Genomic DNA, 11219 nt, shown 5'->3' with positions numbered 1-11219 from the left:
CAAAATGACTTCTCCGTGAATCTAAAGAGGTATGTACATGGACCATCTTATCAAAACACAGGTTTAGCACCCAAATTGTTCCTCTGAGGGTTGTGGTCCGAGGAAGCAGCTCCAGACTCTCTAGTTCTAGCTTCTGCTCATTAATCCGCAAGTCCATCTCCTCAGTAGTCTGTGGAAGAGTAAAGGGAAGAACCATGTAATACTCAGCTTCACTCTAGTCGCTCTCCAGAGGGCCTGATGATACAGTTGCTGCCCAACATCAAATTGTTTCACTGAGACAAGACTTAAACCAAAAGCGTCAGCAAAGAACACTCTTCGGCTACTAGAAGGGGATGGCTGGGAGTCATCAGAGGACACTGAACTCCGCCACCTCAGTATGTGTGAAGATATGGGCTTGATGCCTCCCAGATCCAGCGACGACTCATCCTCATCCCAAGGGAAGGGTGCCGGCAAGCTCAGTAGGTTGGAGCTGGCCCCAGTGGGGCTGCCCAGGGCTCCCACAGACTCCATCAGGCAATGTAAGAAAGAGTGAGAGGAGCTCAGCTGGTCAGCCAGCAACTGACATTCTGTGACTTGACATACTGTACAGAATCAAGTTACATTTGTTGTAGGAAAAAGCCAGCTCTATATTTAGGGCAGAAACAACTTGAGCTATGCAGTTCAGGCGAGACATGTAAAAATATGTTAGAGGCACACTTCAAATACATTACATTATAATGACACTGCAGACACAGAAAATATCTCAAAATGTTTATTAAAGGAGATGACTTCCTCCATGGGGACTTCAGGCAATGTCAGATTCAGAGTGATGGAACAAGGAACACCATTTGTGTCTCCAGTTTTCACAAATGCAATGTATCTCTAACAGCTTCAAGATTAAAACTATAAAAAATATAACCCTTTTTAGGTCAAGCAATGTATTCAGGTTTGTTTGTTTTTTTTGTCTTTGCCTATTTCAAAGAACTTGAATAAACAAACAGTGGCAGAATGCATTGGATTTTCTGGCTTTCTTTATTAGAGAACCATGCCCGGAGGTAAATTCCATACAGTACAATATATTATCTATTCACTTGTTGCATTATTCTTCCTCTTCAAATTATCATTAGACTGGGCAGGCAAAAATATATGATGTGTGCGTTAGAAAGGAAAATGTCAAAATAGCGAGCAGCAATAGAAAAATGCCAATACATTTGATGCTATAGTCCACTTTAGATTTGTGCACTCTAAACCCTAATGGACAAGCTTGTAATATCACATGCAGTAGAAAAGCAAGGTGATCAAGTCCTAAACCAGCCAGGTCTAGGAAGTTCCCTTAGTTTAGATCCATCTTTTTGATAAATGTGACTGAGTAATGTTGTGGTTTCTTTATGATCTCTACCTATTTTAATACCTAAAAAAAGAACAACAAAGTATACATTAAATAATTCTCATGTATTGTGAAAATGTAATATTGGAGAGCAATATGTTTTAAATTTGTTACCACATTTTTCACCTGTAGTAACTCGGCTTGAAGGGGCCGTATTTGCTCAAACCCAGGTATTTTGCTTGATCATTAGTGAGCTCAGTCAGGTGTGCATCAAAGGTCTGAAGGTGCAGGTATGCAACATACTCATCTGACATACAAAATATTGAATCATATTTTGATGCTTTGAAAAAAGGTTTACTGTAATCTTCATTCAAATCGGAGTTACTAAAATGTAATATTAAAGAAATATGGAGGGCTGATATTTAATTCATCTAACAGTTTGGCCTCCTTGTAAGGGTTTCCATGACTCTCCATAGTGATTCTTACCTAGTTTCTTGGGAAGGAGGTAGACATCTTGTTTGTAACGGCCCTCAGGAGCATTGAAGAGCTCAATCAATGCCAAAGCCTAAAAAGTTCATAAAAAAAACAAAAAAAGTACTAAGTTTGCTAAACAGACATAAACATTGAACATATCCATAAAGGATTCTGTATCCACAAAATGTTTTAAAACCCAACAATGGCACAAAACTATTATGCATCCCAGATTAATTACATTCCCTTGTGCTAAACTAAATGCTCCTTTAAACTTTTTATTGTTTTGCCCAGCTAGTCTTTTAATGTGTAGGCTGTGTGAGAATAGAAAAACTTAAGCATTTAGGCTATTAACCTCATTTAAATTCATGTATTAGCTGACCTCTCCCTTACATACCTGTGTGGTGGCTGTGATGGAAAGCACGTATATGGGTACAGTGGAACAGCTCAGATTAAGAACACGACCCTGGAACAAAATGTTCGTAAAACAGTAACTTTGTCATTAATATAAGTTACCAATATGCCATGTGGATTTTAAAGAATAGATGTACATGATAGCTTAACATGAATTACATGAGGTAGGAAATGTTCTTGGATCTACATTCTTTGTTTCTAGAACAATCATTGACCAATCATTACCCTGTGATTTAGGTAGTGTTAGGGTTAGTGCTGTCATTGGCTAATAGGTATGTTGTCCCAGGAACATGTCCTGCTTGTGTAAATCAGGCTATGTGCACTCTAGTGTATGTCTTTTTGGTATGTATTTTTTGTAGAATTCTTTCACCTCTGCTATGAGCACTATTCTCTTGCCATCAGGCCATATAATGTGATCCACTTGTGGTCTCACATGCTGCCATGCCAATTCTGGCGTTCTCAGGCTTACCTGAAAAAATACATATACAAACACAAATTACAAGTATCTACAAGCAGCTATTTGTTTATCCAAATGATATGTTTTACCATGTCCTGCAACCACTTACCACATCGATTTCTGTATTGGATCGTCCCATGTTGCAGACAAGGCACCCATTCTTCATTTGATCCATGTGTTCCCTCACAATAACATTTTTGTTACCTGTATAGACAAAGGGTGAGTTGCCATAGCAAATAAAAGGTTAATAAGTTAATAGTCAAGAATTGTGGAACTTGCCTGTGCAGGTGATAACAATGTCCACTTGTTTTATGACATCCCCTAGTCTGGTCAATCGAAAGCCTTCCATGCTAGGTTAGATTTGATTGGACAGTGTCAAGGATGATGCATACTATTATGTAGCAAACATGTTAATGTGGTGATGTCATTCTAACTTTCAAATAGCACTTAAACTGAAGATATAACTTTCAAGTTATATTCAGATAACCAATGTCTTACCATGCCTGAAGAGCACAGATAGGATCAATCTCTGTTACATACACAACAGAACCCAGTGCTTTCAAAGCTGCACAGCAACCTTTTCCAACCTGTGGGCACCAATATTTACATGCACGCATGCACACAAACAAACAAAGGCCATTAGGCTAAAGATGGTGACAGAAATTATTTGAAAAAATTGACAATAAAGAGCCTAATTTATTTGAATCATGTGATGTAATGGTTACCTCACCTCTCCGTATCCACATACAGCAACCTGTTTTCCCCCAAACATTATGTCAGTGGTCTTTTTAAGACTAAGAGAATAAGAGTGAGACAGAAAGTATATTTTGTAAGGATCTACTTAAATATACTGTAATACATTTAGATATATACTTGTATCATTGCCCTAGTGATAAGGAAATCTGAATATGTGTCCGGCCTATATTACCTATCCAGAATGGACTCCCTGCAGCAGTAGAGGTTGTCAAACTTCTGTTTTGTAACAGAGTCATTGACATTTATGGCTGGCACACAGAGTTTTCCCACTTTAGACAGGTGATGAAGCCTGAATAGAGATAAATGTGATGCAATACAAGATTAAAGTTGTTTTAAGAGAAGCTCATCATTCGAACACCCTGGCGTCAGATCAGTGCAATCACCTCTTTAACAAATAAAGGTTTAGGAATGTCTATTACTTTGTATGAAGAAAGGATCTTCTCTCTTTCTATTAAAATTTGATGAATGATGACCATTAAAAAATTATAATCAAATAAAACCTGTGAATGCCAGTAATACTCTCTTCAACAACACCCTTGACTTTCTTGAAGAGGTGAGGGTATTTCTTGTATATCCAATGTGTCATATCTCCACCATCATCAAGGATCTAAAAAGGAAAGGCTATTAAACAAACTGCTGTTCACAGGTGCAAACAGACAAGATTAGATCTGACAAGACACTATTTTGATCCTTAAGAGGAAAAAAAGTCCTATATCACTGAATGGACTCAGACCATGTTTGGCTCCCAGCCCTCAAGATTTACACAGCGATCAATACACCACCAGAAGTCATCTTCAGATTCCCCTTGCCATGCAAACACTGGGAAATCTGCCATGGAGAACAGAAAACAAGAAAATTGTTGTCAAAAACAGTGAAACCAAAATAACCAAGTAGTTGTTTTTTGGTAGTCGCTTTTATCATAGGTGACATACAATGCATTCAAGGTACACATTTTGTCTATTCCCTGAAAATCAAACCCATGATTGCTAGTGCAATGCAGCTTAGCTATGGGAGCATCATTTCATCCAAAGCAAGTGTACTAATACAAGAGCATTTCCACTGGAATGACCAGAGGTTAAGTGCCTTGCTCTAGGGCATGTTTCCCAACCCAGTTTTTGGAGTACCCAAGCACTGCACATTTTGGATATCTTTCTTATCTAACTTACCGTATTCAACTCATTAACCTATTAGCAGAGCCCCATGACCTGAACTGGGTGTGTCAGATAAGGGTTCTCCAGGAACAGGGTTGGAAAACACTGCTCCAAGACACAATGGTGATACAGATGACCTCTGAAGGGTTCAAACCTCTAACCTTTTGGTTATTAAGACATATCTTTAATCACTAGACCACACCACACTCAGAAGTACACAATAAAGTTTTATAGTACAAAAAAACAAGAAGGATGTCTAAGAGTCATTAGACAGAGAGAGAAAGCGCTTCTCTTTTACCTTGCTCTGCCAAAGCAGCTGCCACTTCATTCTGGGTGGAGTAAATATTGCAGGCTGCCCACCTGCACTGAGCCCCTAATACTGTCAGGGTCTTGAAAAGCACCTTGAAGGAAAAAAGTGTTAGGAAGTAGGCTGCTGCATATGTGTCCATGTTGTGTGAAGGTCTTTGAAAAGCACATGGGAGTATAAGCGGTTTAGTTTCTGTAAAATGTATGCTTTGTTTTCTCTGTCAGTGTGACATACATTCACAATGCAGTGGAGGGATTATAAATGACACTTACAGCTGTCTGGGCAGTGACGTGGGTACAGCAAACTATTTTAGCCCCTGCAAGTGGCTTTTCTCCCTGGGCTGCTTTTCTTAAGGCCATCAATGCAGTCATTTCTACAACAAAAAAAAGGTAAAGGAACATCCATTACATTTCTTTATGTAGTCAATAATATAGCTGGACATGCACAATACATATTTTCTTACATGTATTAAGACAAAGAGTATACCTTCCTCTGCAAGCTCTATCTCTCGATGGCCAAAATCGGCTAGCTTGATGTTTTTGATGCAGAAATCTCTGTTTCCTTTAGAGTTAATCTGCTCCCTGTATCTGGGAGAGACCTCATCATCCCCAGTTTCTGCATCTGAATCCCCTGAGAATATAAGAAAGGGGAACTGGAATCAAAGATTTTTTTTTGTTTTAACACTATTAATGTCATAAAAATTCAATACACTGTTCCATAACTGTTCTAGGAGGACAATATGTCAAAGAATTAAAAATCCTCAGGCTCTGGAGACATTAAAAGACATTTACGTGCTCATGCTGACACCCTCCCGGTGGCCGGGACCAGGGTGTCAATTTGGTCTGAGAAATGAGGGAAATTTGGCGAAAATGTTGAATATGTCGGCAATGCTGACGAAGGTCATTGCTGACTTGGAGGATCTTGCTGTAATACGATCGATCGATCACTGCCATGGAGACTAAATTCACTGAGGTGGTTACAAGAGTGGGGGATTTCGAGAAATGGATCTATTATCTGGAGTAATCAGAGAGGGAATTATCTGCTAATCCGCTAGCAACCAAGGTGGATTTGGAGTGAGTCTTGGAGAAGTTGGAGGACTTGGAGAACCATAGCTGACAGAATAACGTCCGTATTGTTGGAATTTCTGAGGCCGAAAAGGCTCAGGATATGGTGAAATTCCTGGATGGGCTCTTTCAGAGTCTGCTCAACATAACAGGCCATAAGCTGGAAATCGAGCGAGCTCACAGGGTTCCGGCTCGGCGATCCACTGAGGGAGACAGGCCCGTTCAATTCTGGCCAAATTTCTGAGTTCATCCAATAAACATCTTGTGTTACGCGAGGCAAGGAGTAAAGAAAGTCTTTCTTGGAAGAACCACAACATTTTCTTATTCCCAGACTTTGTGAATTCAACAAGCGAGAATGTGATCGATTCAAGGAATGCAAGAAACTCTTACATCAACGGAAGGTCGTTTTTGCACTGATGTTCCTGGCCAAATTTAGAACAGATGCAAAGGATGGCTGTAAAGCATTCACATGTCCCCAGCAAGCGATGTCCTTCATAAAGTCAATGGAGTAAGTTATTTTGTGGTACTCACGTTGCAGCCAAGAGGACCGACTCACTGAACATTCACTTGATTGTCTGAGGAAACTGAGTGCCTTTTTTTTTTTTTTTTTTTTTTGCTGGTTCTGCCTAGCAGCTGGAGTTTGTTTTGTGGAGGAACACACCTTTGGGACAGTTATGTGGATGAATCTACACGTTCTTTGTGTTTATTCCTCCTATTGGCTGGAGTTTGTTTTATAGATTATCTTTTGTTGTGTAATTCTGTCTCACAAAATTTGCATAGAAACACCGGACTTGAGCAATCCGACAGCAAAGTTGTCGCAAGGGCTCTCGTAGGTTTACATGGACTGTTTGAGTTTAGAGGTGTGGACGCAAGTTGGCGCTAATGCGGGTTAATGCGCACATTTTTCTTTTTTCTGTTTGTTTGGTTCGTGGGGAAGTTTGGGGTTTGATTGTTGCACTAATGTTGGAATGTGGTCTTTATAATTTTGTTTTTGACAAACAATTTATTTTTTTTCATATGTCAAAATGTCAAATGTTAATATGAGTGAATTGTCTCTCTCCACGTGGAATGTGAATGGGTTGGGGCACCCCATAAAAACAAGGAAGGTTATTTCTCTTCATAAGTGTAAGAAATATGATATAGTGTTTCTTCAAGAAACTCATCTTTCCCCGCAGGAAGCTGAAAAATTTGGGAAAATATGGGGTGGGCATGATTTCTTTAGTGCTGGCTCAAGTAAGAGCAGGGGAGTCATTACACTGACAAGTTAGCATCTACAATTCAAATGTCTCAAACAGATTAAAGATAAATTAGGAAGAGTCATTATAGTTTTAACAGAAATTCAGTGGCAAAGTCTAATTTTGGCTAATATTTACGCACCTAACGTTGATGATCAGGGCATTTTTATAGATCTTGAAAGAATGTTGCAAGCCACTGGCACCCCTCATGATATAATATTGGGAGGAGACTTTAATCTTTTGATGGACTCAGTCCTTGATCATAGTGAAGCAAAAGTGTGGATGCCCCCAAGAGCAACACTGACACTTTACAGGATGTGTAAAAATCTTGGTCTTACAGATATTTGGAGACTTTTGAACCCATCTGATAGGGACTATAATTTTTTTTTCATCAGTCCATAAGATATATTATAGAATAGATTTTTTTTTTTACGCCCAAGTCCCTCATTTCATCTGTTGTTGATTGCTCAATTGGTCCTCAGTATTATCTGTGGGCATGGCTTAGGAGGCACTTAAGGCGGTTCTTAGGGGCCAGATCATACAGTATGCCTCATTCACCAAAAAATCCAAAGCACAAGAACTCATGGAGATGGAAGGAAATATTAAAAGTGCAGAGGCAGAGCTGAAGTGCCGAATGTCATCTGATGGCATCAGAGAATTTACCGGATTGAAATACAGATATAGTACTATTGTCACGGAAGGTGGAGTTTTGGCTATTCAGCGCAAGACAGTCATACTTTGAGTCGGGGGACAAGGCAGGAAAACTTCTGGCTAGATATATAAAACAGAGAGCGTCTTTTTCTACCATTCCCGCAGTGAAATCTGCCAGTGCTGAAATATTTACCTCAGCCATTGATATTAATAATGCTTTTAAAGAATTCTATCTTGATCTTTATAGTTCCACATCTTTGTCTACTGAGGAGTATATTAGAAAATGTTGTGGAACCATTAGAACTTACTAAACTGACAGCTGAGCAATAAAGGGTTATAAGTTGATTCTGTATGTATAATTCTGTTTGTTAAATCTATTCTTGTCTTATGTTAGAATCAATAATAAAAATAAAGTCAATAACAAATTCTCCACTTTAGGAAACTTTGAATTTGTCTGGTATCTACCTGAGCTGTTGCTGTCAGAAGAATGAGAAATGGAGTGGGACAGAGAGCGGCGACCCGTCTTGGTAAATCGACTGTCGAATTCTCGCGTCTGCCCAGGATACTGGATTTGCTAGGAAGAAAATTATATTCTACAAAACTTCCACAAATGCAATTTTCCAGATTTTTTCCAGATAATGTGTTAATTGATTTCACATTTAAATTGTTTGACTTTTCATCTACAGTAGGTAAGAGTAGTTGATGTTTGCAAATGTAACAATTTCTAGAAGGGAAGCTAAATCTGAAGGAGTGTTTCAAAGTTATTATAATAACACTTTATAATTCCTCAATGTAATGTTTGCAGAAACAAAAGATGAAAGGAACTGGATCTAATTGCAGGCTTTTAAACTCAAAACTAAACAAGAAACCAAAAACATGAGAACAGAACAAATCATTACAGCCATGAATAGTTAAGAACTGACAATGAACAGAGGAAAATACAGGTATTAAATACACAGACTAACGAGCAAACAAGGAACACCTGGGACTAATGAACACAAGAACCAATGAACAAAGACATGGAAAAGAACTATAAAACCCATAATCAAACGACCATCTATGGAGCGGCTCCTGAAGCTTCTTAACACAAAAAAAAAAAAAAAACCCACACACACCTCAAGGGGCAGAGCCGCAGGAGGTGGAAGCACAGGGGGCAAGGACTCAGAGGTCAGCTGCTGGGGACTCAGAGAACAGGGAAGCTGAGGATTCAAGGGGCAGAGCCATGGAAGACCCGGAGCCATGGAAGACTTGGAGGGACGGAGCCGCTAGACAGGGGTCATCATGGAAGTGGGTGGCTGCTGAACAGGCGGCTCACTGGACAGGCTCGTCGACAGCCTCAGGGAACTGGTCAGGCTCTTCAATGGCCTCAGGGAATGCTGGCAGCGACTGGGGAGCGACCTCTGTGGCCGGGAGCGCTGGCTCATTGACCATGGCAAGTGTGGCCGCTGGCTCATTGACAGTGGCATGCGTGGGTGCTGGCTCACGGAGCATGGCAGGAGTGGCCGCTGACAGCGACGAGGGAATGTTACCCTCATCATCACATGGAAGACCCTTACTCTTCAGAGTAGTGTTGACATATTCCCTCCATGCGAGTTCATCCATCTCTGGTAGAGCCACATTACCAGAATAGTTCAGGCCTATCCAGTAAGTGGATCTGAGGTGGAAGTTATCCCAGTTAGTCTGGCTCGCTAAATCAAAAAAGCGTACCGAAAAATCCAACACTGAGAGTCCTGCCCGGCATAGTTCCTCCAAATAAACTGCTAGATCAATTTTTTGGTCAGTTCTTCTGTAATGTTTGCAGAAACAAAGATGTGTGACAAAACACAAGAAACCAAAACCATAAGCACAGACCAAATCTTTACAAACATGAATAGATTAGAACAGACAATGAACAAAGAAAACACAGGGATTAAATACACAGAGACTAATGAGCAAACAAGGAACACCTGGGATTAATGAACACAAGAATCCATGAACAAAGACAAGGAAAAGAACTACAAAACCCATAATCAAACGAAAGACACAAAGTGAACAATAAACAAACATAGCCACCCCTGGCGGTCGCCACGCTAATCCTTACACTCAATTAGGCTCATATCTAATGGTAGCAAAAAATCAAATGCTTTGAGAAACATTGTTTGCATAAAAAACATTGATGGCTTAATTTTTCACTTTTACATGCAAGAGATCCTAGAGACCATACAGAGAGAGTTATACAGTGCATTCATATAACCACATACAGTACATACATACACACACCTAACAAACAAATAAAAATTAATTTATTACGGCATCGTATTTATTCATTTAAGTTATTTTTCAAGTAGTCCCATAATTACTACATAATTTCTATATGACATAAAGCATTATGTCATATAGAAACAAAAAGTCCTGACATAGCTCAACTACTAAAACAAGTGAATGAATAAGAATGAACTTGAGGGAAGGTAATAGAAATCTTACCATCATGTACTATAGGTTTAAAAATTGTAAACTTATTGTTAGATTCAAGACATCAATGGAGGTAATTTGAACACCTGTTCCAGGGTGACCACTCAATGCAAAATCACAAAAAATAAATAAATAAATAACTTACTAAAATCACTAACTTCTACAAATCACAAACAAGTAACTACAAAAAAGATGTTTCAACATCTCTGATTTACCTCATCTGATAATGTGATTTTTCAAAAGTTATCATAGTTAAATTGCAACTTCTGTCTAAAAAGTTTTAAAATACCTTGATGTTAAGAGATAACACAGCATCTTTTGGTTCCCTGTTTTTAGTGAGACTGACCAGGCTATAGACTTTCCTCATGGTGTCTGATCCACTGATCCACTATGCGTAGAATAAAACCCACATGAGCATTTAAGGGCTGAACAACAACAATAATTGTTGTGTTATTATGTGAAGTGATCAGGCTAGAAAAGCATATGGATCCACTTTCAGATGAAATCCTACACTATGGGACCGAAACCTTTACAATATGGTCAGGACAATCAGGACACTCTGTCAGGTCACGTGATTTGACAATGATTAAAGTCTATGAGGTCACAAAAGTTCTCACAAGGGGAGTCGCTTATTAAGTCTGGCCCATTGCCACTAAGCTTCTGTAAATGTACTCACTGTGTTGTGAACAGACCATGCTTCCTTTCAGGGTTGCTAGTGATAGCATAGAACTGGTCATTCAGTTACACATCATTTAGCAGACATGTTTGATCCAAAATGACGTACTAAAGGGACAGTCCCCTTAAAGCAACCTGGGGTCAATGATTTTGTTCAAGGGCATCTTGTTAAGGGATCTCAACAATTCTCAGAGTAATAGGCCACCCTATCCAAGGTTTGAGCCCAGCAGATCTGGGTTACTGATTGACAGTTCACAACCTAAATAAAGGAACAGTTCCCC

The 11219-nt window shown here is 39.4% G+C and overlaps 1 protein-coding gene across 6 annotated transcripts; it reads right to left on the bottom strand.

Moving 5' to 3' along the window:
• Positions 1–738: 738 nt before the first annotated feature.
• On the bottom strand, positions 739–10750 carry LOC127437762 (S-adenosylhomocysteine hydrolase-like protein 1). Of its 6 annotated transcripts, none has more exons than XM_051692917.1 (17): positions 10553–10750; positions 8278–8386; positions 5349–5492; positions 5135–5235; positions 4854–4956; positions 4138–4232; positions 3905–4011; positions 3577–3693; positions 3379–3442; positions 3147–3235; positions 2928–2998; positions 2758–2852; positions 2562–2660; positions 2175–2243; positions 1793–1871; positions 1493–1613; positions 739–1390 (listed from the first exon to the last, which is right to left on the bottom strand). In XM_051692917.1, the coding sequence occupies exons 1-17, from the start codon at positions 10628–10630 to the stop codon at positions 1384–1386; spliced, it is 1548 nt and encodes a 515-aa protein (XP_051548877.1). In that variant the 5' UTR covers positions 10631–10750; the 3' UTR covers positions 739–1383. The 6 variants fall into 6 exon arrangements, with proteins under 6 accessions (XP_051548877.1, XP_051548879.1, XP_051548875.1 ...); XM_051692919.1 differs by having other exon boundaries at positions 10610–10750; XM_051692915.1 differs by lacking the exon at positions 10553–10750 and adding an exon at positions 8928–9274.
• Between the last annotated feature and the right edge of the window lie 469 nt (positions 10751–11219).

This window comes from Myxocyprinus asiaticus, chromosome 48 (assembly GCF_019703515.2).
Source record: "Myxocyprinus asiaticus isolate MX2 ecotype Aquarium Trade chromosome 48, UBuf_Myxa_2, whole genome shotgun sequence".
NCBI classification, from domain to species: Eukaryota; Metazoa; Chordata; class Actinopteri; order Cypriniformes; family Catostomidae; genus Myxocyprinus; species Myxocyprinus asiaticus.
This window is presented reverse-complemented; position numbering and strand designations above follow the sequence as displayed.

Bases quoted from the DNA above. Each gene is read 5' to 3' on its own strand.
- LOC127437762 (XM_051692915.1), bottom strand. From the start codon at position 9,053: ATGGCTCCGGGTCTTCCATGGCTCTGCCCCTTGAATCCTCAGCTTCCC. The intron at 5,236-5,348 runs GTATACTCTTTG...TTTTTGTTGTAG, and splicing joins GATAGAGCTTGCAGAGGAAG to AAATGACTGCATTGATGGCC. The intron at 4,957-5,134 runs GTAAGTGTCATT...TTTTCCTTCAAG, and splicing joins ACGTCACTGCCCAGACAGCT to GTGCTTTTCAAGACCCTGAC.